The 27,879-nt window shown below is 43.8% G+C and overlaps 1 protein-coding gene across 3 annotated transcripts in view; it reads right to left on the reverse strand.

Moving 5' to 3' along the window:
- The window catches only part of LOC125454066 (SWI/SNF-related matrix-associated actin-dependent regulator of chromatin subfamily A containing DEAD/H box 1-like), a 100,271-nt gene extending 76,508 nt beyond the window's left edge, over window positions 1–23,763 (reverse strand). For 2 of the 3 annotated variants that reach the window (XR_009446525.1, XM_059649986.1), the window contains exons 1-3: window positions 23,350–23,763; window positions 16,199–16,367; window positions 1,658–1,835 (exon numbers count right to left, since the gene is read on the reverse strand). Coding sequence is in view for 2 of the 3 variants with exons in the window: in XM_059649986.1 (XP_059505969.1) it covers window positions 1,658–1,835; window positions 16,199–16,367; window positions 23,350–23,476 (474 nt within the window). In the remaining variant the exon portion in view is untranslated. Of the gene's footprint in view, window positions 1–1,657; window positions 1,836–16,198; window positions 16,368–22,630; window positions 22,697–23,349 lie in introns of those variants that run through there. The other variant, XM_059650030.1, reaches the window with a different exon arrangement.
- Window positions 23,764–27,879: the final 4,116 nt, after the last annotated feature.

Below are 27,879 nucleotides of genomic sequence, written 5' to 3' on the forward strand. Positions count from 1 at the left end.
TTTACGCATGAACAGTCACCATTTGTGACATTAAATGCCCTCTGAACTGTGGAATCATATCCAGAATCTCAGTTGTTGCAGCACAGACAACCCATTCGGTTAACTGTACCTGTGCGCTCACTTAAGAAGCAATTTACCCAGTGTCACTCCCAAGCCTTCTCCTCAGTTCCCTCTTAAATAGCTAACCAACTTAAGAAAATAAAAAGCCTATCCAATACCTCTCCTTATAAATTTTAAGCCCTTCAAATGTCAATTACTTCGCCCTTCACCATGACATGTACACATCTTATTCCTTGCTAAAATATAAATTAATCATTTAGTGCTTCTTCCTTTTTGATCCTTAAATACACCAATCCTCCTCTTACCACCTCTTACTTTTTACATGCTTAAAGTGAGTCAATGTCTTCACTCATGAAGATATGAATCAGTTCGCTAGAAAAATAGGGAAATTAAAGATATTATTTTACTTGGCTTATGTTCTACTGACCACAATAAAAACACTGAAAACTTAGCAATTACTGTCAGCTGGCTTTTGTTTTTGAATAGTACTACATTCAAACAAATATACTAAATGATACATCTCCAGTTACCCAGCTAGAACAACATCTAATATTTTCATGAAATTTAACATGACAGAAAATGAAAATGTGCTGTCTTCACAAGCCTATGATATACAACTCCTGGTGTATATCAAGGTGTACGAACAATGGCCAGCTGGCTACAATTGTTAGCATATTTTCTTTTATAACTCAAGAGCTATCCTGATTTCTGGTAAAGTTCTAACGTACCTCCTGCCCCAGTTCTTCTGTCTAAATGCAGTAATTCACATTTCTCCACACTGACCCATGTCTACCTTCTATCTATTCTTTCCAACCAACTCTTATCTATGCTGTTATGAACATATGGCAACCTCTAATTTGTAAACATTTACTCATTTGCAAAATGTAGACATGACTGCCAAAGTTATTGACCATAGCTAGTTCGCACAGGCATGTGGTGGTATCATACAATATGCCAATATCTCTACTATCAAGTTATTCCACATTGTTGACTATAGGAATTTAACTATGATTGATTACTACTTATAAAATTTACCCTTTTGCTCATTTAACAGATGCAAGCCTCCAGTCAAAATGCAAGAAAGGAAATGATTATTAGCAAGAAAGACACAAGTCAATAGTGCTTATCAGGTTGCTCAAGGATATACTCTATTACTGAACCTGAAAAGAGACTGGGTTCAAAGGTTTCATTAAATATACACCCAACTGTGTTCCAGTTCCCTCTAATCCTTTCTGAAATAGCAACTCTCACTGTACTGGCAGTGCATGCACAGCAGCAGCTCTCTCAAAGTTCACAAAGATTGTCAATCAGTTGGCGTTCTCACTTACATACTGGACCATTTCTTTACCACCCTCTTTAAAACAAAGGTTCATTGAATATGAAATACAAGAAGGAATGTATGATCCGTAAATTTTCTGCCTTTCTTGTTCAAGACATAGAAAAGCCAAAGCACCCACAAAGTCAGTTTGCTCAACATCAATACAAAACAAGGATCAAAAACATGGCTACGGTCTAGAAAATGTGACTCAGTGACAAATACATCCAAGTACAAGCTTCAAATTTAATACAATTGCATGTCATTCCAATATCTACTTACCGGCAATAGTTCAGATTCTGTTCTATTTGGAAATATTTCTGTCAGTTTTTGTACTTTGGAAGCAATAGAATCCCCCATGTCAACAGAATGAGACGAGCCACTGCTGTCCAGAAAAGATCCATTTGCTTTTGGGGAAAGCTGTTCATCCACACCAGATGAAAAGTCATCAGGGTCATTTCTGAAATAAATTACATACAAATAAACAACAGAGACGAGATAAGGCTGACGCAAATAAATATTACACTGTTGCAACAAAAAATGGGTTGTACGTTATACCACAATTTTATCCATCATGTACTTTAGATATCATGAAAGTTTACACAAGTTTAGGTGCAGTAAAAAGGGAAATATTTTAAAGTTAATTGGATGTAAATCACTTTGGAGTTGGTCCCTGGTTTTTAGGAGCGGCTACAAAAACATGCGCGCATAACCAGTTGTAACATCACAAAGTATTCTCAAAATAAATAACCCACATTCAGCATTACATCACCAATCCTGTACGAGACAAATGGGTAGGAAAAAAATCACTGTTTGTGAGAAGAAGCAAGTTAAATACACAATGTAATCACAAAGCACTCAAATCACATTAGGTTGTGTAGATCATAAGACGACAAGACAGAGGAGCAGAAATTAGACCATTCAGCCCATCGGAGTCTGCCCTGTAATTCAATAATGGCCAATAATTTTCTCAACCCCAATTTTCCACTTACTCCCTGTAGCCCTTGATCCCCTTGACAATCAAGAGCCTCTCTCTCTCCGTCTTAAACATACTCAATGACCTGGCCTCCATAGCCTTCTGTGGCAATGAATTTCATAACTTCACCACTCTCTGGCTGGAGTACTTTCTCTTTACCTCCACTCTAACAGGTGTTCCCTTTACTCTAAGGTGTGCCGTCAGGCCTTCACCTGTCCTACACATGGAAACATCTTCCCAACATCCACTCTGTCCAGGCCATTCAGTGTTCTGTAAGTTTCAAATAGATCCCCCGTCATCCTTCTAAACTCAAGTATAGACCCAGGGTCCTCAAAATGTTCCTCATATGTTAAGATTTTCATTCCTGGGACCATTCTCATGAGCCTCCTGTGAACCTACTCCAGGACCAGTACACCTTTTCTGAGATACAGGGCCCAAAACTGCGCACAATATTCCAAATGCAGCCTGACCAGAGCCTTATAGAGCCGAAGTGCATCTCTGCTTTTGTATTCAAGTCCTCACAAAATGAATGCCAAAGTTATATTTGCCTTCCTAACTACTGACTCATTCTGCAATTTCACCTCAAGAGAATCCTGAACCAGAACTCCCAAGTTTCCTTGCACTTCAGAATTTTCTCCCCATTTAGAAAATAGTCCCCACTTCTAATCTTCCTACAAAAGTACATGACCTCACACTTTCCCATGTTGTACTCCGTCTGCCACTTCTCTTGATCTGTGCAAATCCTTCTGCAGCCTCCCTGCATCCTCAATACTACCTGTCCCTCTACCTATCTTTGTATCATCTGCAAACTTAGCCAGAATGCCCTCAGTTTCTTCATCTAGATCATTAATGTATAACGTGAAAAGTTGTGATCCCAATACTGGCCCTTGTGGAACACCACTTGTCACCGGCTGTCATCCAGAGAAAGACCCTTTTTTCCCACTATCTGGCTGTCTGGCAGAAAGCAATCAACGCTAGTACCTTGCCTCTAACACCATGGGCACTTATCTTTGTCAGCGGCCTCCCATGCAGCACCTTGTCAAAGGCCTTCTTCAAGTCCAGGTAGATAACATCCATTGGCTCTTGTTGGTCTAACCTGCTGGTTATTTCCTCAAAGAATTCTAACAGATTTGTAAGGCATGATGTCCTCTTGATAAAGCCATGCTGACTTTGCCCTATATTGTCATGCACTTCCAAGTATTCAGAAATGTAATCCTTCACAATGGACTCTAAAATCTTACCCACAACCGAGGTTATACTAATCGGCCTGTAATTTTCAGTCTTTTACCTGACACCCTTTTTAAACAGAGATGTCATGTTAACAACTTTCCAGTCCCAAGATCCTCCTTGATTCTAGCGATTCCTGAAAGATCACCACTAACGTCTCTACTATCTCTTCAGCCATCTCCGTCAGAATTCTGGTGAGTAGTCAATCTGGTCCTGGTAATTTATCCACCTTCAGGTCATTCAGTTTTTCTAGCACCTTCTCCTTGGTGATGGTCACCACACAGTTCTGCCTCCCAGTGAATTTTTGCAATATTACTCATGTCTTCCACGGTGAAGACTGATGCAAAAGAAATTACTCAACTCCTTAGCCATTTCCTTGTTCCCCACTAGTCCCTCCAGCATCAATTTCCAGTGGTCCAATATCCACTTTTGCCCTTTATAGATCTAAAGAAACTCTTACAGTTCTCCTTTATATTATTGGCTAGCTTTCCCTCATTCAATCTTCTCTCTCTATTTCTTTTTTTGTTGCCCCTGTTGGTCTTTGTAAGTTTCCCAATCCTCTGGTTTTGCACTGCTCTTCTCCACATTATACATGCTTTATTTTTCATTTTTATGCTGTCCCTGACTTCCTTAATCAGCCATGGTTGCCTCACTGTCCCCATATTATGCTTGTTTTTCCTAGGGGTAAATTTTTGCTGTCTTCTGAATTACTCCTCAAAACTCCTGTAATTGCTATGCCACTGTCTTTCCTGCTAGGCTCCTCTCCCAGTCAACTCTGCCCAGTTCCCTTCTCATGCCTTTGGAACCACCCTTATTCAGCTGTAATACTATTACCTCCGATTCTATCTTCTCCTTCTCAAAATACAGAGTAAATTCAGTCATACTATGATCACTGAGGCAACAAGATGTAGAGTTGGATGAACACAGCAGGTCAAGCAGCATCATAGGAGCAGAAAAGCTGACGTTTCGGGCCTAGACCCTTCATCAGAAATGGGGGAGGGGAAGGGGGTTCTGAAATAAATAGGGAGGGGAGGGGGGAGGCAGATCGAAGATGGATAGAGGAGAAGATAGGTGGAGAAGAGACAGACAAGTTAAAAGGCGGGGATGGAGCCAGTAAAGCTGAGTGTAGGTGAGGAGACAGGGAGGACATGGGTCAGTCCAGGGAGGACAGACAGGTCAAGGGGGCGGGATGTGGTCAGTAGGTAGGAAATGGGGGGCGGCTTGAGGTGGTGGAGGGGGATAGGTGAGATGAAGAACAGGTTAGGGAGGCGGAGACAAGCTGGGCTGGTTTTGGGATGCGGTAGGGAGAGGGGAGATTTTGAAGCTTGTGAAATCCACATTGATACCATTGGGCTGCAAGGTTCCCAAGCGGAATGGGAGTTGCTGTTGCTGCAACCTTTGGGTGGCATCATTGTGGCACTGCAGGAGGCCCAGGATGGACATGTCGTCCAAGGAATGGGAGGGGGGAGTTGAAATGGTTCACGACTGGGAGGTGCAGTTGTTTATCGCCAACCAAGCGGAGGTGTTCTGCAAAGCGGTCCCCAAGCCTGGGGGAGGAGGCCATAAAGAGTACAGCGGATACAGTATACCACATTGGTAGATGTGCAGGTGAACATCTGCTTGATGTGTAAAGTATTCTTGGGACCTGGAATGGGGGGTGAGGGAGGTGGTGTGGGGGCAGGTGTAGCACTTCCTACGTTTGCAGAGAGAAGTGCCGGGTGTGGTGGTGCTGGAGGGGAGTGTGGAGCGGACAAGGGAGTCATGGAGAGTGTGGTCTCTCCGGAAAGCAGACAAGGGTGGGGAGGGAAAATGTCTTTGGTGGGGGGGGGGGGGGGGGGGGGGGGGGGGGGGGGGGGGGGGTGATGGGTGAAGTGTCAGAGGATGATGCATTGGATCCGGAGGTTGGTGGGGTGGTACGTGAGGACGAGGGGGATTCTCTTCTGGTTGTTATTGCGGGGACGGGGTGAGGGATGAGTTGTGGGAAATGCAGGAGACACGGTTGAGGGCATTCTTGACCACTGCCGGGGGGGTGGGGAGAAGAATGTTGTGCTCCTTGAAAAACGAGGACATTTGAGATGTACAGGAGTGGAATGCCTCATCCTGGCAGCAGATGTGGCAGAGATGAAGGAATTGGGAATAAGGCACTGCCTAAGTGTTCCTTTACCTTAAACTCCCTTATCAAGACTGCCCCATTGCTCAACACTAAATTCAGCATTGCCTGTTCCCTCGTGGGGTCTACCACAAGCTGCTCCACAAAGCATCTCATAGACACTCTACAAATTCCTTTTCCCGCCATCCACTATTAACTTGATGTTCCTATTCCACCTATGTATTGAAATACCCCATGATCACTGAAACTTTGCTTTTATTACACATCTTTTATACCTCCTGGTGTATCTTGCGCCCAAGCTACTGACTACTGTTTGGAGGCCTGTATATAACTCCACCTTTTTTTTTTAAAACTAATGCAGTTCCTCAACTCTACCCACACAGATTCTACACCAGCTGACTCTCCTTTGTTTCTTTCTCTTGATTTGATTTAATTTCTTACTAATAAGGCAACCTCAAACCCCCTGCCCACCTGCCAATTTTTTTGATAAGATGTATATCCTTGGACATTTCGCTCCCAGCTCTGATCGCCTTGCAGCCAATGCCCACCACGTCATATCTGCCAATTTCAATTTGTGCCACAAACTCATTTACCTTCTTTCTTATACAGCGTGCATTCACCCTTCCCCTCCCCCATTTCTGATGAAGGGTCTAGGCCCGAAACGTCAGCTTTTCTGCTCCTATGATGCTGCTTGGCCTGCTGTGTTCATCCAACTCAAGCTAACACCATTTAAAATGTGCTAAATGCGATCCCAATTAGCCTGCGCCTACCTCATCAAGTCAGAAAATTACAAGTAGAAATATTTTGATGTATCGCAAGTTATCAGAATCCCTCCAATTGCAATAAGATATTTGGGTGAATGAAAGCAACCAATTCTATCCCTTTTGGAACATTTGCTGTTTCTAGGATTTTTACAGCTGAAATCCTTCTGTTGCAATAATTCAAAAGGAAAAAAAAAATCTTGCGACTACCTTGGCATCAAAATGAAATTCATCTTGCACCAACTTGAAACAATGGAGGTATAGTACTAGACAAGCAAGCAAAATTGCTCCATGTCTGGTAACAAATCTAACAGCTTATGCTTCATAATCCATGTTACTTTTCATTTGGCTGACGAACATGCTGCTTCATTCACAGCAATGAGCTCTCATAGCATGAATGTCCACTTGTTGAGCACCTTGTACAAAGAAAATGTTTTACTCAAGTGCAAGAGGTAGCCTTCATTTCTGACTGTAGGCCAACCCTGAAGAAGTTACTATCATGCATTTTAAGAATAGTGGCTGTAAATATACAAGGCGTAAGCTGGAAGTGCGCACATGCCTTACCATGAGGAAAAAAAGCAACTTCAAGAGATTATTCTCTTAACTCCAGTGCATGGAAGGATGAATGTACAGAAGCAACAAAATCCATCCTTAAACTCAGAGATTCTGAGTTGGGTTAGCTAGTGTGCCACGTATGTACACTCGTCAAAAACAGCATGTTAGATCGCCATCATCTACAATGTGAAAGCTTTTCAAAATTAAAAATGTGGTTTCCTAGGTAGTGTTTCAGTCACAAGGCTTATGTTCTAACAACAGCAATGAAAATCAGAGATATTGGCTTGAAGCAATCAGACTCAACTTTTTGAGACAGCTATATTAGCAGACAAAAATTAGATAGCAAAATTCAGCACAAATAACCTATCTTGACATTGCCAAAAGAGGAGTTTCTGAATACAAATTCTCACCCTATGATCTGTTAGTATAGCCAAAGGTTTTGTGTGACTGATTCAGTTCCAGTTTCTGGCCAGTAGCAACTCCGAGGACACTGACAATGGGCAGGTTCAGTGAGGTCAATGCCACTGGATATCAAGGAGAATGAATGACTCCTTTTTGCCTGGCACTTTTTTGATGTATGTGTTCCTTACCACTTATCAATTCAAGTATGAATGTTATCCAAAAGTTGACCATGCATGTAAGCACGGTCTGTTTCAGTATCTAAAGTTATGAGTGGGACTAAACATGGTAACCATCAGCAAATATTCTTGTTCTGACCTTATTGAAGTAACTGAAGATGCAAGTGGACATTGGGCTGCTGGAAAATGACGCTGGAGAGACTAGTGGGGAACAAGGAAATGGCTAAGGAACTGAATAATTTCTTTACATCAGTCTTCACATTGGAAGACATGAGCAATATCGCTAAAATTCACCAGAAGGCAGAACTGAATATGGCGGCCTTCCCCAAGGAGAAGGTGCTAGAAAAGCTGAATGTCCTGAAGGTAGATAAATCACCATGTTTTGAGAGCTCGGTAGAATTTTTGCAAGTGGAAAGCACTCTCATCAATTTTTACTGATTTCAAATTTACTAGGGCTACTTGATGCCACATTCCGTCAAATACTACCTTGATATCAAGGACACCTCATCGTATCAAATGTAAAACATGCCTTGAATAATTTAGTCATTTTAGAAGATAAAGGTGACACGGTAGGAATTTTATTTCAGAAAAATATCAAAAATCAAATATACATTAAAAAATACATGAGGAAACTTGCAAAACAGCTCTTAAACCATATATGTTTGAGCAGAGTTCTGTGGAAAACTGTCAACTACAAAGAAAACTGAGTTAACTATTCCAAATTTGCTTTGTTTAACATTTGCCTTGTGCATGACTATACTGTAAAATCGGAAGTTAGCAAGTAATACACCAAAAGAGGAGAAGGTTTATTTTGCTCAGTAAAAGTAACAGTTAAGGAAATTAAGCTGAACACGTGGCTGCAGGGATGGTGCAGGAGGGAGGGCTTTAGGTACATGGACAATTGAGGCTCATTCTGGGGAAGGTGGAACCTCTACAAACAGGATGGTCTCCACTTGAACCAGAGGGGCACTAATATCCTGGGTGGGAAATTCGCTAGTGCTATTCGGGTGGATTTAAACTAGCTCAGAAGGGGGATGGGAAACTGAGGTGTAGTCCTAGTACACAGGAGGATGAGCGTAGGGAGGACATGGTCAGGACCTCACTGTCACAGGAGTGTGCTGGCAGGCAGCAAACTGGATTGAAGCGTGTCTACTTTAATGCCAGCAGTATCCAGAATAAGGTAGGTGAGCTTGCAGCTTGGATAGGTACCTGGGACTTCGATGTTATGGCCATGTCGGAGACATGGATAGAGGAGGGTCAGGAATGGATGTTGCAGGTTCCAGGGTTTAGAACTTTCATTAAGGCCAGGGAAGGTGGTAAAAGAGGGGGAGGTGTGGCTTTTTTGGTCAAGGACAGTATAATGGTGGCTGAAAGAACTTTTGATGAGAACTTGTCTACTGAGGTTGCCGAGGAAGGTTTATCAACTGAGTCAGTATGGGTGGAAGTTAGGAACAGCAAGGGAGCAATCACCTCACTGGGGGTTTTCTACAGACCCCCAAATAGCAGTAGGGAGATCGAAGAACTCATAGCCAGCAGATTGTTGAAAAGTGCAAACGTAGCAGGGTTGTTGTTATGGGTGACTTCAACTTTCCCAATATAGATTGGAACCTCCTTAGTGCAGACGGTTTGGATGGAGCCATTTTTGTCAGGTGTGTTCGGGAGGGTTTCCTTACTCAGTATGTGGACAGGCCGACGAGGGGAGAGGCCATTTTGGATTTGGTGCTCGGCAATGAGCTAGGACAGGTGTCAGATCTCACGGTGGGAGAACACTTTGGCGACAGTGACCACAACAACCTCACATTTACCATAGCCATGGAAAGGGAAAGGAGCAGTTACCAGGGGAAGATATTTAACTGGGGTAAAGGAAACTATGACACTATCAGACAAAGAAAAAGGCAGCATATGTAAGGTGGACGAAGCAAGGGTCGAGCACAGCTTTAGAGGATTACAGGCTTGCTCGGAAGGGGCTCAAAAGTGGACTGAGGGCGGCCCCGAGGGGGCACGAAAAAGGCTTGGCAGGAAGGATTATGGAGAACCCGAAGGCATTTTACTCACACGTGAAGAATAAGAGAATGATCAGGGAGAAGGTAGGGCCGATCACGGATAGCGTAGGGAACTTGTGCGTGGAGTCTGAGCAGATAGGGGAAGCGCTAAATTAGTTTTTTGCTTCGGTTTTCACTAAGGAAAGGGACCTTGTTGTGAATGAGAACTTTGGGGAGCAGGAAAACAGGCTTGAACAAATCAAGATTGAGGAAGGTGATGTGCTGGAAATTTTGGCAAACATTAAGATTGATAAGTCCCCAGGGCCAGACTAGATGCATCCTGGGTTGCTCCGGGAAGCGAGAAAGGAGGTTGCTAAGACGCCTGCGAAGATCTTTGCTTCCTCACTCTCCACGGGAGTCGTACCTGAAGATTGGAGGGAGGCAAATGTTCTTCCTCTTTTCAAGAAAGGGAATAGGGAAATCCCTGGAAATTACAGACCAGTCAGTCTTACGTCTGTGGTCAGCAAGGTTTTGGAAAGAATTCTGAGGGATAGGATTGATGACTATTTGGAAAAGCATAGCGTGATTAAAGGAAGTCAGCATGGCTTTGTGAGGGGAAGGTCATGCCTTACAAATCTTATTGAGTTCTTTGAGGAAGTCACAAGACAAGTTGACGAGGGTCAAGCAGTGGATGTGGTGTACATGGACTTCAGCAAGGCATTTGATAAGGTTCCCCATGGCAGGCTCATTCATAAGGTCAGGAGGTATGGGATACAGGGCGATTTGGCTGTCTGGAATCAGAATTGGTTGGCTGACAGGAGGCTGAGAGTGGTTGTAGATGGTATGTACTCTGCCTGGAGGTCAGTGCTGAGTGGTGTCCTGCAGGGCTCTGTTCTTGGGCCTCTGCTCTTTGTAGTTTTTATAAATGACTTGGATGAGGAGGTTGAGGGGTGGGTTAATATGTTTGCTGATAACACAAAGGTTGGAGGGCTATTGCAGACTTCAGCGAGACATTGACAGAATGCAGAGCTGGGCTGAGAAATGGCAGATGGAGTTCAACCTGGATAAATGCAAAGTGATGCATTTTGGAAGGTCGAACTTAAATGCTGAATATAGGATTAAAGGCAGGATTCTCGGCAGTGTGGAGGAACAGCGGGATCTTGGTGTTCAAGTGCATAGCTCCCTCAAAGTTGCCACCCAGGTGGAGAAGGTTGTTAAGAAAGCATATGGTGGTTTGGCTTTCATTAACAGGGGAATCGAGTTTAAGAGCCGCGAGGTTATGTTGCAGCTCTACAAAACCCTGGTGAGACCACACTTGGAATACTGTTTCCAGTTCTGGTCGCCCTATTGTAGGAAAGATGTGGAGGCTTTGGAGAGGGTGCAAAGGAGGTTTACCAGGATGCTTCCTGGACTGGAGGGCTTGTTTTACAGGAGAGGTTGACTGAGCTTGGACTTTTCTCTCTGGAGAGAAGAAGGAAGAGAGGTGACCTGATCGAGGTGTACAAGGTAATGACAGGCATGGATAGAGTCGGTAGACAGAGACTTTTCCCCAGGGCAGGACTGACTGCCACAAGGGGTCATAGTTTTAAGGTGTTAGGAGGAAGGTAGAGAGGAGACGTCAGAGGGAGGTTCTTCACCCAAAGAGTTGAGAATGCATGGAATAGTTTACCAGTGGTCGTTGTGGAAGCGGAGTCATTAGTGACATTTAAGCGACTGCTGGACATGCACATGGACAGCAGCGAATTGAGGAGAATGTAGGTTAGGTTATTTTATTTTTGGAATAGGATTATTCCATGGCAAAACATCGTGGGCCAAAGGGCCTGTACTGTGCTGTACTTTTCTATGTTCTATGTTCTAAAGTGGGATGGACAGGACTGGTAGCTTAACGTTCCAGGGTATAGATGCAACAGGAAGGATAGAAAGAGGGCAAGAGTGGGAGTAGCATTTTTGATTAAGGATAACATTACAGCTGTACTCAGGGAGGATGCTTCATGGAGTACATCCAGCGAAGTTATTTGGATGGAAATGAAAAATAAGAAAGAGATAGTCACCTTGTTGGGATTGTAGAATAGACTTCTCAATAGTCAACAGGAAGTTGAGAAGCAAATTTGTAAAGAGATCTCAGTTATCTGCAAGAATTGGATTGGAATGGTAAGGGATTTTAACTTTCCAAATGTAGACTGGCGTTACCATAGTGTTAAAGGCTTGAACGGAGAGGAAATTGTTAAGTGTGCACAGGAAAAAAATTCTCATTCAGTATGTGGATGCACCTCCGAGAGAAGGAGCAAACATGACCTTCTCTTAGGAAATCAGGCAGGGCAAGTGACTGAGGTGTCAGTGGGGAGCACTTTGGAGCCGGTGATCAAAATTTTATTCATTTTGGAATAGTTACAGAAAAGGATAGGCCTGATCTAAAAGTTAAAGTACTAAGTTGGAGGAAGGCCAATTTTGATGGCATGAGGCAAGAATATTCACAAGTTGGTCGGAGGCAACTATTTGCAGGTCTTTTTCCCAGGGTGGGCGAATCAAAAACTAGAAGACATAGGTTTAAGGTGAGAGGGAAAAGATGTAAAAGGGGCCTAAGGGGTAATTTTTTCACGCAGTGTGTGCCTGTATGGAATGAGCTGCCAGAAGTGCTGGTGAAGGCTGGTACAATTACAATATTTAGCGAGTTGAGAAGATTTGTAGCTCAGGTTGAGGTTCTGGATGTGAGTTTGCTCGCTAAGCTGGAAGGTTCGTTTTCAGACGTTTCGTCACCATTCTAGGTAACATCATCAGTGATCCTCCGACGAAGCCTCCTCTTCTGTGAATGTTATGCCAGTAAGGGTATTATTGATGGTCTTGAAGGTTTCCTCTAATTTGTTTTGTTTAGCGATGACAAAGGTGTCATCCACATAGCGGACCCAAAGTTTGGGTTGGATGATTGGCAGAGCTGTTTGTTCGAGTCTCTGCATTACTGCCTCTGCTAAGAACCCTGATATCGGAGATCCCATGGGTGTACCATTGGTTTGTCTGTAGGTTTTGTTATTGCAAGTGAAGTGGGTGGTGAGGCATAGGTCCACTAGCTTGATGATGTTGTCCTTGCTGATGAGGTTGGTGGTGTCTGGTGTGTGTGTATTCGGTTCTTCTAATAGTGTAGTCAGTGTTTCTTTGGTCAGGTTGATGTTGATGGATGTGAACAGGGTTCTTACGTCAAAGGAGACCATTATAATTACAATATTTAAAAGGCATCTGGATAGGCACACGAATAGAAAGGGTTTAAAGGGGTTTGGGCCAAATACTGGCAAATGGAACTAGATTAATTTAGGATATCTGGTCAACATGGACGAGTTGGACTTAAGGGTCTTTTTCCATGCTGTATGTCTCTAACACGCTATATCACATTTAACAGAGACTTTTAAAATGGATATTCACTTTACCCAAATTTATAATCAGGCCATGGAAATAAAATGGCAATGGCTTCAAGGATTCAGGCCTAACCAGAGATGCTTGCTGCAGCTTTGTTACATAAACAATCATTTGATAACTTGGAACCAAATAAAAAAAGGTGAAAAAAGGTTCAGTTTTTCAAATTCAAAGTAGATCAGAAAGTAGTTTTGAACTCAGTGTACAAAACAACACTTACAAAATGTCATTTACTTTCAGCTATTAACCAGCAAACCTCCTGGGAGATAACTGAATTCTTTGCAGACTTGACTTTTACAACCCCCAAAAGAGAGATAAAGCAGAAGCAAGTTCATGGAGATGAGGCTGACAACAGAAGTGTTGTTGGAAGCAGTAACCAAGCAGTCACGCCTGAGTCGTCCTCAGTTAGTTCCAGAGTAGTTCCAAAATACTTTGAAGCAATATTGCCTTCAAGCTGTGCTGCCACGCAGAGACTCTGCATACACAGAAATGAATGCCAACACTGAGCATTAACTTCCAGTTTCAGAAGCTGCTGTAGTTGAAAGACTAATTAGAGGGAATATTGCTTAATCATCAGTAAGAACAAACCACCGGATGCAGAAGGCTGTGAGCGTATCAGCAGTAATAAAACTGACGCTGCTGATTAGCAACAGAAAAAGATTGCACAATAGAAATATGTATAGAGTTTTTTTCAATATCAACAAATCACGATAAACAAATAAATGTGAAACAAAACAGGACTAGAAACATGCATATTGAATCTAGGTAAATTCAATTCTAAATCAAAACCAAAAAGAACTGTGGATGCTGTAAATCAGGAACAAAAACAAAGTTGCCGGAAAAGCTCAGCAGGTCTGGCAGCATTTGTGGAGGAGAAAACAGTTAACGTTTCGGGTCTGGTGACCCTTCCTCAAAGCGGGTTCTGGAGAAGGGTCACCGGACCCGAAACGTTAACTCTGTTTTCTCCTCCACAAATGCTGCCAGACCTGCTGAGCTTTTCCGGCAACTTTGTTTTTGTTCCTGATTTACAGCATCCACAAAGTTGCCGGAAAAGCTCAGCAGGTCTGGCAGCATTTGTGGAGGAGAAAACAGTTAACGTTTCGGGTCTGGTGACCCTTCCTCAAAGCGGATTCTGGAGAAGGGTCACCGGACCTGAAACGTTAACTCTGTTTTCTCCTCCACAAATGCTGCCAGACCTGCTGAGCTTTTCCGGCAACTTTGTTTTTGTTCAATTCTAAATCCTCTATTGAAACTGCTGTCGAAATGTCAGGAATTAATTAGCTTGATATTATTTCAGTGACACATCTAGGCAAGTATCACTATGCTAAAGGCACCATAGAAATACAAGTTGTAATTGTGGGAATTCTATTAAAAAAAGGCATGAATGGGATTGTCTGCTGATCAGTCACCCATACTACACAAAGCCAACCAAAGCCAAGAGGGAATTTAATCCTCTGACATCACAATGGTTGTTTTTGTACCTGTTAGGGGAGTTACAATCTGGAGGGAGAAACACGGATTCTGAGTTGTTAAGCCAAACCTTGCAGCCCTGTACAAGGAGTTGATGGGTAGAGTTGTGAGATTCGAGAAAGGGTTGCCCCCCTCCACAGGAGGCACACCGTGTGTCTGCTTTACAGGGAATTGCAGGGACACTGCTTGAAGCAAGCAGCAGATAACTGTGACTGCAGCAGTAAAGGTCCAGCTGGAAGTCAGGAATAACTACTTATTACTGAGGAAAAGTGCTTTCCAAAATTCCAGGAATGGAAATAATACAAAACTCTTAAAACCATTAACTAACTACCTGGACTATTACCATAGGTGGCATGGTGATTCAGTGGTTAGCACTGCTGTCTCACAGCAGGCCTGGGTTCAAATCCACCCTTGAGCAACTGCCTGTGCTGATATGCACATTCACCATATCTGCATGAGTTTCCTCTGGGTGCTCTGGTTTCCTCCCATAGTCCAAAGATGTGCAGGTTGGGTGGATTGGCCATGTTAAATTGCCTATAGTGTCCAGGGATGTGCAAGCTAGGTGGATTAGCCATGGCAAATGCAGAGTTACAGGGATAGGGGAGGGGGGTGGTCTTTGGAGGGTCATGTGAACTCGGTCACTTGAATGGCTTGCTTCCACAATGTATGAATTCTGTGATGAAAATCCCCTTATTCTCCCAGCCTGTATTTAAATTTGAGTCTATAGTGCTGCTTCACTCCGAGTTAAAAGCATTGCTGTGCTTTGCAGCCAAGTACTACAAAACCTTTGCTGGAGTGAGACATTTTGCAGTATCTGTGAAATTTTCACTTATGCTCGAGTTCAAAGGTTTTTGGTCTACATATTGCTAGAAGTATTAACTGATACTGGCAAGTAAGGCAACAACCTTTAAAGTGCTCTAAGTTTTCAGTCACTTCTCACTTGCTCGCTCTATATCTCTTCACTCCAACTTTGATCTTTCACCTCTCCCATTTCTCACTTCTCATACATCAAATTTACTTCACCTTATTCTTTTGAAGTACTTGGATCAAATGAACGCACAGGTAAGGTCTTTCAAAAAGTATCATCACTTCATACGTAACAATCAAAATGTACTATGTAAGAAAGTATCAATGAAATGGTCATGCAGGTAATAACACTGGATAAACCTCAAATTAATGAGGAAAACCCAACTAGTTTAAAATTAATCAATGGGCACAATATCAACCACTGTGTGATAGATCTAAGTTTACCAGGCAGTAATTAAAACACACAAACCAGAATTAAGATTCAATTCCTATTCTCTGAGCCAGGCAGATAAACTTCCAGGCTCCCAACTCATCAGCACGATTTAGTGCCTGCTGTTACAAATGTACATATGGATAACAGGCAAGGAAAGCATTGATCTGAAACATTTTCGGAGCCCTTCTCTGGGCACTGGTCTCAGATTTTTTTTGGTGTGGACCACTGGTCAATTTCTCATTGAAACTGCATAGCTTGAATAGAGATTGTGGATTGCTGTTGAGGGGAAATACCAGTCACGAAGGACGAAATTTGAAGGATCAGACATCAGCCAATACTTGTAAAACATATTTCATTTTTGGGATCAAATTATTCAAGATAAAATAGACAGGGGGAAAAATAAATTTGAGTAATTTTACTGCAGGGTACTGTCACCAAGCATAATTTACAGCTCTAAATTCCTGAAGAATATGACACAAATGTAAATTCATTATAAACGCTGTATAAAACAGTACTTACAATTTTTGAATGCATCCGTCCAGCCTTCCATTCACTACTTGACATGATAAATTTTTCTTGCATGTTGATTCAGATTCAGAGCCAAGAAAAAGAACTCCCTTTTCTTTTCTCCCAAAATATGATAATAACTTCGACTGCTTTCCTTCTGGAGTCTCTGGTACAATGGTCACTAAGTAATTAATGAGAAAACAATAAAATATTGCAATGACTGCTGTTTTACTAAAAAATTCCAAATGTCAAAATGTATTCTAATATTTGACACTTGCTTTGCATGGTTAACTGCTCGCAGTAAGTGGCAAGTGCTGCAACAAAATTACTGAGACTTCAACCTACCTCTAAACATGGTCGCTGATAAAGGTAACCATTCTCGCAGTAACAATTGAAGACCAATATTATGCACACTGACCTGTAGCCCATTTTATCATTTTAATGATGTCACACTATAGCTATCTACTTTTGTCCCAATATTAACATTTTCCCCCTAATTAACCGTTAAACATTTGAACTCAATTCGAGTATTACTTTTAAAAGTTTGAAGTAGTTTTCCAGCTTTTTTGCTCAGCCTCATAGCTCTCATGATTTCTCCTGGAAGATCGGAGTTATTTTCAAAAATATTGCCAATTGATTATTTGTTTAACAAAAAAATTCCAGTTTGGTAATACAACATTTAACGGCTAACTTCCTAGTACCTGCAATACATGATAAATCAACTAGACTTTCTGCAGTATGGAAGAATAAATTCACACAAGTTTGGAAATAGACAAATTGAATTATTTAATCCTAATACAAAAAGTTTAGTTTGCAGCTGCCGTTATATTTGTTTATTTAGCTAATGCAAATCCCTGGAATCAATTTATAGTCTCCTCATTTCCTGAGCTAAGGTCAGATTGTTGCTGTTGTAACAAAGTATGAAGTCTGCCTCTTACACTGTAAAGGAGACACTCTGGTTACACGCAGCATTGCTCGTCTCTCCCCATGAAGAGCATAAAGGTTTTGCACTGAGAAACCAAACATAGAAGTTGCCAGTACAGGGACCCTGGCTTGTCCTGAACCTCTTTAACAAGCAGTACTCTCACTCTCTCATTATACCGCTGCCTCTTTATGCTTTACAAGAGGAGGTTATTGCCCAATAAATGACCTATTTTAGAATAAAAACAATTAAATAGCTGTTTGTTGGTACAGAACTTAAGTACTGATGAAAAAAGAGACAAATGTCAAATATTTTAATTCTGAATTAACACCACATAAAAGTGCTGATTGGTTATCAATTAGCTTCTTGTACAGGAGTTGTGATGGGCAATGCACTGGTTGATGATGATTGACAATTAACTGCCAGAGTTTGTATATCACATAAATGAGTAATGTGACATATGAATTAGAGTACAAGTATGATGCCAAGTATACAAACCATGTCCCAAACACTAGTGGATTTTTTTCCCCCCCCCCCCCTCTCTTTTTTATTTTACTTTACCTCTCGGTGATAAGCTTGGTCACGAGATGGCATTAGCACTGACATTAGCTGCACAGACTCACGTCTACAAGGTTAGAGAAGATTTTGGGTTTCCAGCAGCTTCCGTGTTGTCCATACCATCGCTATCTTACTGCCAGCTCAACTTACAATTTATCTCACCTTCTTTGGTTGGTGATGGGTGAGGTAGCAGGTTCTGTGAGGTTGCTGCAGTTGAGATTGCGGTGTGGATCTGGCTGTTCCTCATGGCGGCTTCAACAGCAGTTGAAGACAGGGTGGGCCTAGGCGCAGGATTCTAATGGCCAAGGTTTTCCTTGAGGCTCCTGCAGTACCTTCACAGCAGCATGATTGGTCTGGTACAGCCTGGGAATTCTTTTGGCAGGTGTTTTCATTGGCATCAGTCAAGGTTTCCTTGGGGTGACTTCGGTCAGTCTGTGATTCCATGCAACACTTTCTTTGGTACTTTAATGGATCCTGCTCAGGATTTAACAGTCGTCGGGTCCTCAAAGCCAGGCCCTGACATGGGCTAAGTGGATTGTACTTTAAATTATTTTGTTTTTAATTTCTTTTTTCTTCGTTATATTATGCTGGAAGTAATGTTATTCTTGCATTTTTATTTCATTAGTTTTCTAATTTAGTACTATGATTTTGTACTTTTCAATTCCTGTACTACTAGACTTTATTTTTGATTCTCCTAATTTTCGTTTCCTAAGAATTTGTACTCAAGAATATATACCTAAATACCTATTTACCTAAAATGGCACCATAAGTGGCAAAGTGTAAACTTTTCACAGTACTCACGTGAGTATATGTGACATTAAAGCTAATTGAATTCAAACTTGTAAAACTCAGTGTCCATTGAGATGTGATCCTTCAAATAGAAAAACATTTCCAGACAATCTTGAGTGTGCAAAGAACTACGCTAACTTAGGACTGTCAGTGCACAGCATGGCCACACTTGTGAACTGTACGCTACGTTTATTAATATACAGGACCCAGTTTTGTACATTTTTCCTGTTGTCATATTTGTACCTGTTTCAATTCAACAAAATAAGTCAGTCATTCATGGATCATTTCACAGGTCAAAGTCCTGGCATCAGTCAACCTGCCTGGTTTAACATATAAACAAAGCCTAGCAGTTAACTGAATCACCACTAACTGGGTGAACTCTCCATGGTAACATGTCGAATAATCAGAGCCCACCTGCCAAGCAATCAGCACTCTACGATCATGCAACATAATTGTTGATTTTTCCCTTAAATTGGTATTCTTGCAAATTATTCTGATGAGTGCAAGAAAAGCTTCAGCAACACGTGCCTCTTCACAGCAACTGAAGATATCCTCCTGTTAAGTCCATCCTGAGCCATGGGTAAAGAAGAGAGGAATTCAAGTTTCAGAGATAGTAGGAACTGCAGATCCTGGAGAATCTGTCACAAGATGTACAGCTGGATGAACACAGCAGGCTAAGACTCAGAGGAGCCGGAAAGGCAATGTTTCAGGTTGGGACCTTCTTCAGAAAACATCAGGTGCTTTCACTGCCATGGTAGGACACGTGAAGTCACAATGTTGGTGATTTAAGAAAAACACAGAAAACAGATGTGGTAAAATAGGACAAGCCTGTGAGGTTTATTAAAGTAGCAAAGGAGAGCTCGGTGCAAGCTAAATGCTGCAAAAAATAAACAGAGCCTGATCAGTTAACAAGAACGAGCCAGACCTCTAAAGAACGTGTGTGTGGGAAAGGCTTACTCAAGTGTCCGAGGTCATAGGAACTGCAGATGCTGGAGAATTCGAGATAACAAGGTGTAGAGCTGGATGAACACAGCAGGCCAAGCAGCATCTCAGGAGCACAAAAGCTGATGTCTCAGGCCTAGGCACTTCATCAGAAATGGGGGAGGGAAAGAGGGTTCTGAAATAAAAAGGGAGGGGGGAGGCGGATCGAAGATGGATGGAGGAGAAGGTAGGTGGAGAGGAGACAGATCAGTTAAAGAGGCGGGGAGAGAGCCAGTAAAGGCGAGTGTAGGTGGGGAGGTAGGGAGGAAATAGATCAGTCCAGGGAGGACGGACAGGTCAAGGGGGCAGGATGAGGTTAGTAGGTAGGAAATGGAGGTGTGGCTTGAGGTGGGAGAAGGAGTAGGCGAGATGAAGAACAGGTTAGGGAGGTGGGGATGAGCTGGGCTGGTTTTGGGATGCAGTAGGGGGAGGGGAGATTTTGAAGCTCATGAAATCCAGCTTGATACCATTGGGCTGCAGGGTTCCCAAGCAGAATAACCTTTGGGTGGCATTGTTGTGGCACTGCTGGAGGCCCAGGATGGACATGTCACCTGAGGAATGGGAGGGCGGAGTTGAAATGGTTTGTGACTGGGAGGTGCAGCTGTCTATTGCGAACCGACGTGACTGAAAGGTTCAAGATAATAAAATGTGAGGCTGGATGAACACAGCAGGCCCAGCAGCATCTCAGGAGCACAAAAGCTGACGTTTCGGGCCTAGACCCTTCAGAGAGGGGGATGGGGAGAGGGTTCTGGAATAAATAGGGAAAGAGGGGGAGGCGGACCGAAGATGGAGAGAAAAGAAGATAGGTGGCGAGGTAGGGAGGGGATAGGTCAGTCCAGGGAAGACGGACAGGTCAAGGAGGTGGGATGAGGTTAGTAGGTAGGAGATGGGGGTGTGGCTTGGGGTGGGAGGAAGGGATGAGTGAGAGGAAGAACAGGTTAGGGAGGCAGAGACAGGTTGGACTGGTTTTGGGATGCAGTGGGTGGAGGGGAAGAGCTGGGCTGGTTGTGTGGTGCAGTGGGGGGAGGGGACGAGACGAACTGGGCTGGTTTTGGGATGCCGTGGGGGAAGGGGAGATTTTGAAGGTGGTGAAGTCCACATTGATACCATTGGGCTGCAGGGCTCCCAAGCGGAATATGAGTTGCCGTTCCTGCAACCTTCAGGTGGCATCATTGTGGCACTGCAGGAGGCCCGTGATGGACATGTCATGGGAATGGTTCGCGACTAGGAGGTGCAGTTGTTTATTGCGAACCGAGCGGAGGTGTTCTGCAAAGCGGTCCCCAAGCCTCCGCTTGGTTTCCCTAACGTAGAGGTAGCCACACCTGTTACAATGGATACAGTATACCACATTGGCAGATGTGCAGGTGAACCTCTGCTTAACATGGAAAGTCATCTTGGGGCCTAGGATAGGGGTGAGGGAGGAGGTGAGGGGGCAAGTGTAGCATTTCCTGCGGTTGCAGGGGAAGGTGCCGGGTGTGGTGGGGTGGAGCACTGCCAAAAAAGGTGTTAATACATGGAATTCACGATGAGCACAGTAATGCTCCATTGTAATAGGTATGGTTGGAGAGTCTGGTGAAAATTGAAGAACTTGTGTAGGAGTAACAGAAATTCTCCGTTTTGGAGATTTGTTTATCATCAGGAATGATATAAGCTGGATCACAAGTCAGGATGATGCCTATTGTGGTTGAAAACCAATGAAAAAAAAAAATCAGGCAACTGAGATGTTACAGGAATTATATTCTGGGATTTTTCATGACTGTGTGGTAACAAGGTCACAAAACCACAGGTTGAAATGGGAGGTGAAACCGAAGAATAGAACATGAGGAAGTTGGAGTTCCACTATTAGAAATTGTTTGATCAAATGGTTGAGAACAGGTGCAAGTCAAAGTGTATATTTTTGGCTCACAGGTTAGTTGAATTACAACAAAAAGATGAAAAAGTAAAGCAACTGTATCAAAAAAACACTCACTGAAGAAGGATCTGAAAGTATCCCAGAAAGTTAACATCTTAAAAATGAAGTCTTGATAAGGAAATGGAGACAATTATATATTCACGCAGATGAGAAATGGGCAGCACTTCAAATTGTATTATCAGTGGGTTATAGAAAGGAAGTTTTTCAGGCAACACACAAGGTAACTGTCCAAAGTAATTTGGAAATAAGGAAAACTCAAGCCAAAGTCCAAAAACATTTTTATTAGCCCAGACTGCAGAGGTGTGGTTGAATTTGGCTAGACATGCTGTACATCTAGTAATAGGAAAATCTCAGGCAATGAAAGCACCACCTTTGCAAAAAGTCTTTTTGATTGCATAGGACTCTTCCCTTAAAAAAAAATGGGAATCAAAATTTGTTGACCATAATGGATGTGATAGAGGCATACAATAATAAGAGACATACAACATGGAAACAGACACTTCGGTCCAACTTGACCATGCTGCCCAGATTTCCGAAGAAAAAATCTCGTCCCAATTGCCAGCATTTGGCCCATATCCCTCTGAACCCTTCCTCTTCATTCACCCATCCAGCTGACTATTAAGTGTTGTAATTGTACCAGCCTCCACCACTTCATCGGGCAGCTGAATCCATACATGAACCACTCGCTGCGTGGCAAAGTTACCCCTTAGGTCCCTTTTACATTTTTTCCCCTCTCATCTTAAACCTATGCTTTCTAGTTTTGGACTCCCTCAACCTGGGGAAAGACCTTGTCTATATACGCTATCCATGCCCCTGCTGATTTTATTAACCTCTATAATGTCACTCATCAGCCTCTGATGCTCCAGGGAGAATAGCTCCAACCGATGCAGCCTCTCCCTAATTGCTCAAGCCCTCCAACCCTAGCAACATCCTTGTAAATCTTTTTTGAACCTTTTCAAGTTTCACAACACCCTTTTTATAGCAGGGAAACCAGAACTGCAGTGCAATATTACAACAGTGGCCTAAGCATTGTTCCCTACTGCCACAACTTGACCTCCCACCTCCTATACTCAGTACATTGACCAATAAAGGCAAGCATACCAAAATGCCATCTTCACCATCCTATGCACCTGCGACTCCACTTTCAAGGAACTATGAACCTGTACTCCAAGGTCTCTATTTGGAATCACACCCCAAGACCTTACTGTTAAGTGTCTTAAGTCATGTCGTGATTTGCCTTTGCAAAGTGTAGCACCTCACATTTATCTAAATTAAACTCTACCTGCCACTCCTCAATCCACTGGTCCATCAGATCAAGATCCCATTGTATTCTGAGGTAACCTTCTTTGCTGTCCCATTTCTGAAAAAGGGTCGAGGCCCGAAACATCAGCCTTCCTGCTCCTCTGATGCTGCTTGGCCTGCTGTGTTCATCCATCTTGACACCTTGCTATCTAACATTCTGGGGTCCCAGGATTGAATCCTGCCATGGCAGGTGGCAGAATTTGAATTCAATAAAATATCTGTAATTAAGAATCTAATGAATACCGTGAGTCCATTGTTGATTGTCCTTTAGGGAAGGAAAATGCCATCCTTATCTGGTCTGGCCTACATGTCACTCCAGATCTAACTACTGTGTGGGGAATTAGGGATGGACAATAAACACTACCTTGCCTGTGACACCTCAAAAAGGGGCAAGGAAGAATGGGTCAAGCAGGACAGAATACAGCATCCAGCTCTGGTTGGACAGGGTACAGAAGTGACAGGATGGTGATGTGGATATGGCAAGAGTGTGCAGATATGGTAGGTGGAGGTACAGGGCAGATACTGTACGATGTAGTTCATAGATATAGGGTTGGAGGTGCAGAGGGCAAGTGAATACGATAGGTGGACATGCATGCAGATGCGCCGGGACAGGGATGTGGGGAACCGATACGAATGGGGGCGGGGAAAGAGAAGGAAGGTAGGGGCGCGGATACCGGCGGGAGGTGTGCTCGCTCTCACCTGCCGGGCCTTCCACCTCCCGGAGGCCGGGATCCCGCGGGGTGTTATGCTGTCGGTCCAGGTCCCGGTCGCCGCTGGCACCGCGTTTCTTTTCGTAACGGAAACGGTCGAGGTTGAAGGAGCTCATCCGGGAACTGGGAGGTTAGCGGCGGTTGGGAAGCGGATTCGAGCCCGGAGCCGTTAGTACCAGCCGGCTCGCGGGGAGGATGAGAAGGAGGAGGGGGCGGCTGCTGCTGCTGCCAATGAGGCCCGGGGAAACACACACAGAGAGAAAAAGACTTCAAACTGCTCGGTACATAACTATTTAACGAAACAAACACCGGCTGCCAACCCGCACTTGGCTATTCTCGGTAAATGTAGAAAAAAATTATGTGATGAAGCAATTTCCCGCGCTGGTCCGAGGGAACGACAGCAACAAGCGCTCCCATTGGAGGGCAGGCAGGCGGAAGCACCAATCAGCGGGCTGCATGAATTAGAGTGTGGTGCGAGGGGGCGTGTCCCGTGACGTCACGCAGTTAAAGGTTTCTCTCCCGCGTGAGTGTCGTTAGGGGGAAGGATCAGTAAAATGGGGTTTTCAGCTTCAGCCTAAACCCTTATGTTAGTGTCTTCATTTATCGTCCTGTGTCTTTTGTTTTAGAAATTGCCCGTGCATAGTTGACGAGCAACTTCCTTCAATGGCTGCAGTCACCCGGAGGAGGCTTTCCTGCCCCTCTGATACTGCCTGGCCTGTTGTGTATCTCCAGGTCCACACCTTGTTATCTCATTGTGAGGACGAATTTCTTCTCAGAAGGTTGAGAGCCTTTGGATCTCCTTGTCACAGAGAGCAGTGGGGGCAAAGTCAAACAACACAGAAACAGCCCCTTGGGGCTAACTAGTCCATGCCGACCGTAATCCCAAACTAAACTAATCTTACCTGCATGCTTTTGGTCCCCATACGTCTGTGTGTTTCTTATTCATGTATTTATCAAATGTATTTTAAATGTTGTAACTGTACTAGCATCTAACACTTCCTCTGGAAAGTTCATTCCACAGATGCGCCACTCTAAACAAAAAAGTTGCCCCAATTTCCTTTTTAAATGTTTCTCCTCTTAAACAAAATGCCCCTGGTTTTGGAATGCCCCACAAGAGGGAGAAGGCATCTGCCATTTCCCTTATCTATGCACATGATTTTAAAAACTTCAACCGTTCTGGTGGAACGCTGTGTATATTTAAGTCTGCGATAGATAGATTCTTGACCAGTCGGGAAATCAAGAGTTATGGGGAAACGACCAGGAAAGCAGACACAAGGAATGTCTGATTTAGGGTTGCGTGGTGGCTCAATGGTTAGCACTGCTGCTTTACAGCACCAGGGACCTGTGCTCAGTTCTGGCCTTGGCCAACTGGAGTTTGCATGTTCTGCTTGTGAGTGCCTGTGGGGTGCTCCAGTATCATCCTCAGTAGCCACAAATGTGCAGGCTAGGTGGATTAGCCATAGTAATTAAAGCAGACTCATGGGCTGAACAGCCTAGTCCTGTTAATATTTCTTTTGATTTCTCCTGTGTTTGTACACATACGTTTCTGTTAAGGGAGGGAATCCCTGATTTTGACCCGGCAGCATTAAAGGAAATGGTGATTATGGTGGATGAAGCAAATTGAAACACAACTTGCTGGGTAAACTCAGCAGATCTGACAGTATCTGTGAAGAGAGAAAAACAGAGTCCAGAATGACTGGACTTGTAAGCCTTAAGTCAATGTTTTCTCTTCATAAATGCTGTCAGAATGCTGAGTTTCTCCAGCAATTTGCTTTTTTTTGTTTCAGATCACTAGCATCTGCAGTTCTTCGTGTTATTTCAGTATGGTGTGTAGTTTGGATGAGATCTTCCAAGTGATAGTGTTTCCATGGATCTGCTAGATAGTACATGCTATGTTTGGAAAATGCTCTTGAAGGATCCTTGATGAATTGCTGCAGCGCATGCTATAGATGATAGACCTTGCTGCTACTATGTGTCATTAGTGCATGGAGGAAATGTTTACGTTAGTGGAATTGGTGCTTGTTGAATAGATTGCTATGACCCAGATGATATCAAACTCCTTGAGTGTTAGTACCAGACTATAAGATATTGGAGCAAAAGTAGGCCATTCATCATAATGAGTCAACTGTGCCATTCGTTCATGGCTGATACATTTCTTAACCTCATTCTCCTGCCTTCTCACTATAACCTTTGATCCCCTTACTAATCAAGTACCTATCTATCTTTGTCTTAAAGACACTCAATAACTAAGCCTCCGCTGTCTTTTGTGGCAGTGAGTTCCACAGATTCACCATCCTCCAACTGAAGAAATTACTCCTCATCTCCGTTCTAAACGGTAATCCCTTCACTTTGAGGCTGTCCCTTTGGGTTCTAGTCCCTCCTACTCGTGGAAACATCTTCTCCATGTCCACCCTAACCAAGCCTGACAGTATTCGGTAAGTTTCAATCAAATTCCCCATCATCCTTCTAAACTTTGTTTAACTGCTCCTTGTATGACAAGCCCTTCGTCCTGGGATCATTCTTGTAAACTCCATTTGGATCTCCTGCAAGGCTACCACATCCTTCCTTAGATACAGGGCCAAAACTGCTCACAATATGTAAAATGTGGTCTGACCAGAGCCTCATACAGCCTCAGCAGTACATCCCTGATATTCCAGTACTCTTGATGTCAACGCTAACATTGCATTTGCCTTCCCAGCTGCCAACTGAACCAGTATGTTAACCTTAAAAGAATCCTGAGCTTGGACTGTCAAGTCCTCTTGTGCTTCAGATTTCAAAAAACTTTCCTCATTTAGAAAATAGGCTTCACCTCTGTTGTTCCCACTAAAGAGCATAACCTCACATTTTCCCCCGTTGTATTCCATGTACTACCACTTTCCCCACACAGTCTGTCCAAGTCCTTCCGCAGCCTCCAAACCTTCCTCAACACCACGTGTCCCTCCACCTATCTTTGTGTCATCTACAAACTTAGCAAAAATGCCTTCTGTTGCTTTGTCCAGATTGTTAATGTATGAGGTGAATCGTATGATCCCAACACTGAACCCTGGGAAACTCCACTAATCACTGGTTTCCATGCTGTAAAAGATCCCTTTATCCTTACATAGATAATGGGAACTGCAGATGCTGGAGAATCCGAAATAACAAGGCGTGGAGCTGGATGAACACAGCAGACCAAGCAGCATCTTAGAAGCAGGAAAGCTGACGTTTCGAGCCTAGACCCTTCATCAGAAATGGGGGAGGGGAAGGGGGTTCTGAAATAAATAGGGAGAGAGGGGGAGGCGGATCGAAGATGGATGGAGGAGAAGATAGGTGGAGAGGAGACAGACAAGTTAAAGAGCCGGGGATGGAGTCAGTAAAGGTGAGTGTAGGTGGGGAAGTAGGGAGGAGATAGGTCAGTCCTGGGAGGACAGACAGGTCAAGGGGGTGGGATGAGGTTGGTAGGTAGGAAATGGGGGTGTGGCTTGATGTGGGAGGAGGGGATAGGTGAGAAGAAGAACAGGTTAGGGAGGCAGGGATGAGTTGGGCTGGTTTTGGGATGCGGTGGGAGGAGGGGAGATTTTGAAGTTTGTGAAATCCACATTGATACCATTGGGCTCCAGAGTTCCGAAGCGGAAAATGATTTCCTATTCCTGCAAACTTCAGGTAGCATCATTGTGGCACTGCAGGAGGCCCAAGATGGGCATGTCATCTGAGGAAAGGGAGGGGGAGTTGAAATGTCTCGCAGCTGTTTATTATGAAACGACAGTAGGTGTTCTGCAAAGTGGTCCCCAATGGTTTCCACAATGTAGAGGAGGCCACAGCGGGTGCAGTATACCACATTAGCAGATGTGCAAGTGAACCTCTGCTTGATGTGGAAAGTCTTCTTGGGGCCTGTGAGGGGGCTGAGAGTGGAGGTGTGGGGGCAGGTGTACCACTTCCTGCAGATGCAGGGTAAAGTGCTGGGTGTGGTGGGGCTGGAGGGGAGTGTGGAGCGGACAAGGGAGTCACAGAGAGAGTGGTCCCTCCGGAAAGCAAACAAGGGTGGAGAGGGAAAAATGTTTTGGGTGGTGGGGTCGGATTTCAGATTGCAGAAGTGTCGGAGGATGATGCCTTGGATACGGAGGTTGGTGGGGTGGTATGTGAGGACGAGTAGGACTTTTTTTGGTTGTTATTGCGGGGACAGGGTGTGAGGGCTGAGTTGTGAGAAATGTGGGAGACACGGTCGAGGGCGTTTTCATCCACTGCGGGGGGCATGTTGTGGTCCTTGCAAAGCGAAGACATCTGAGATGTATGGGAGTGGAGTGCCTCATCCTGGGAGCAGATGCGGTGCAGGCAAAGGAATTGGCAATAGGGGATGGCATTTTTGCAGGAAGGTGGCTGGGAGGAGGTGTATTCTAGGTAGCTGTGGGAGTCAGTGGGCTTGAAATGGATATCGGTTTCTAGATGGTTGCCTGAGATGGAGACTCAGAGGTCCAGGAAGGTGAAGGAGGTGTTAGAGATAGTCCAGATGAACTTCAGGTTGGGGTGGAAGGTGTTGGTG

The sequence above is a fragment of the Stegostoma tigrinum genome, chromosome 1 (assembly GCF_030684315.1).
Source record: "Stegostoma tigrinum isolate sSteTig4 chromosome 1, sSteTig4.hap1, whole genome shotgun sequence".
NCBI lineage: Eukaryota > Metazoa > Chordata > Chondrichthyes > Orectolobiformes > Stegostomatidae > Stegostoma > Stegostoma tigrinum.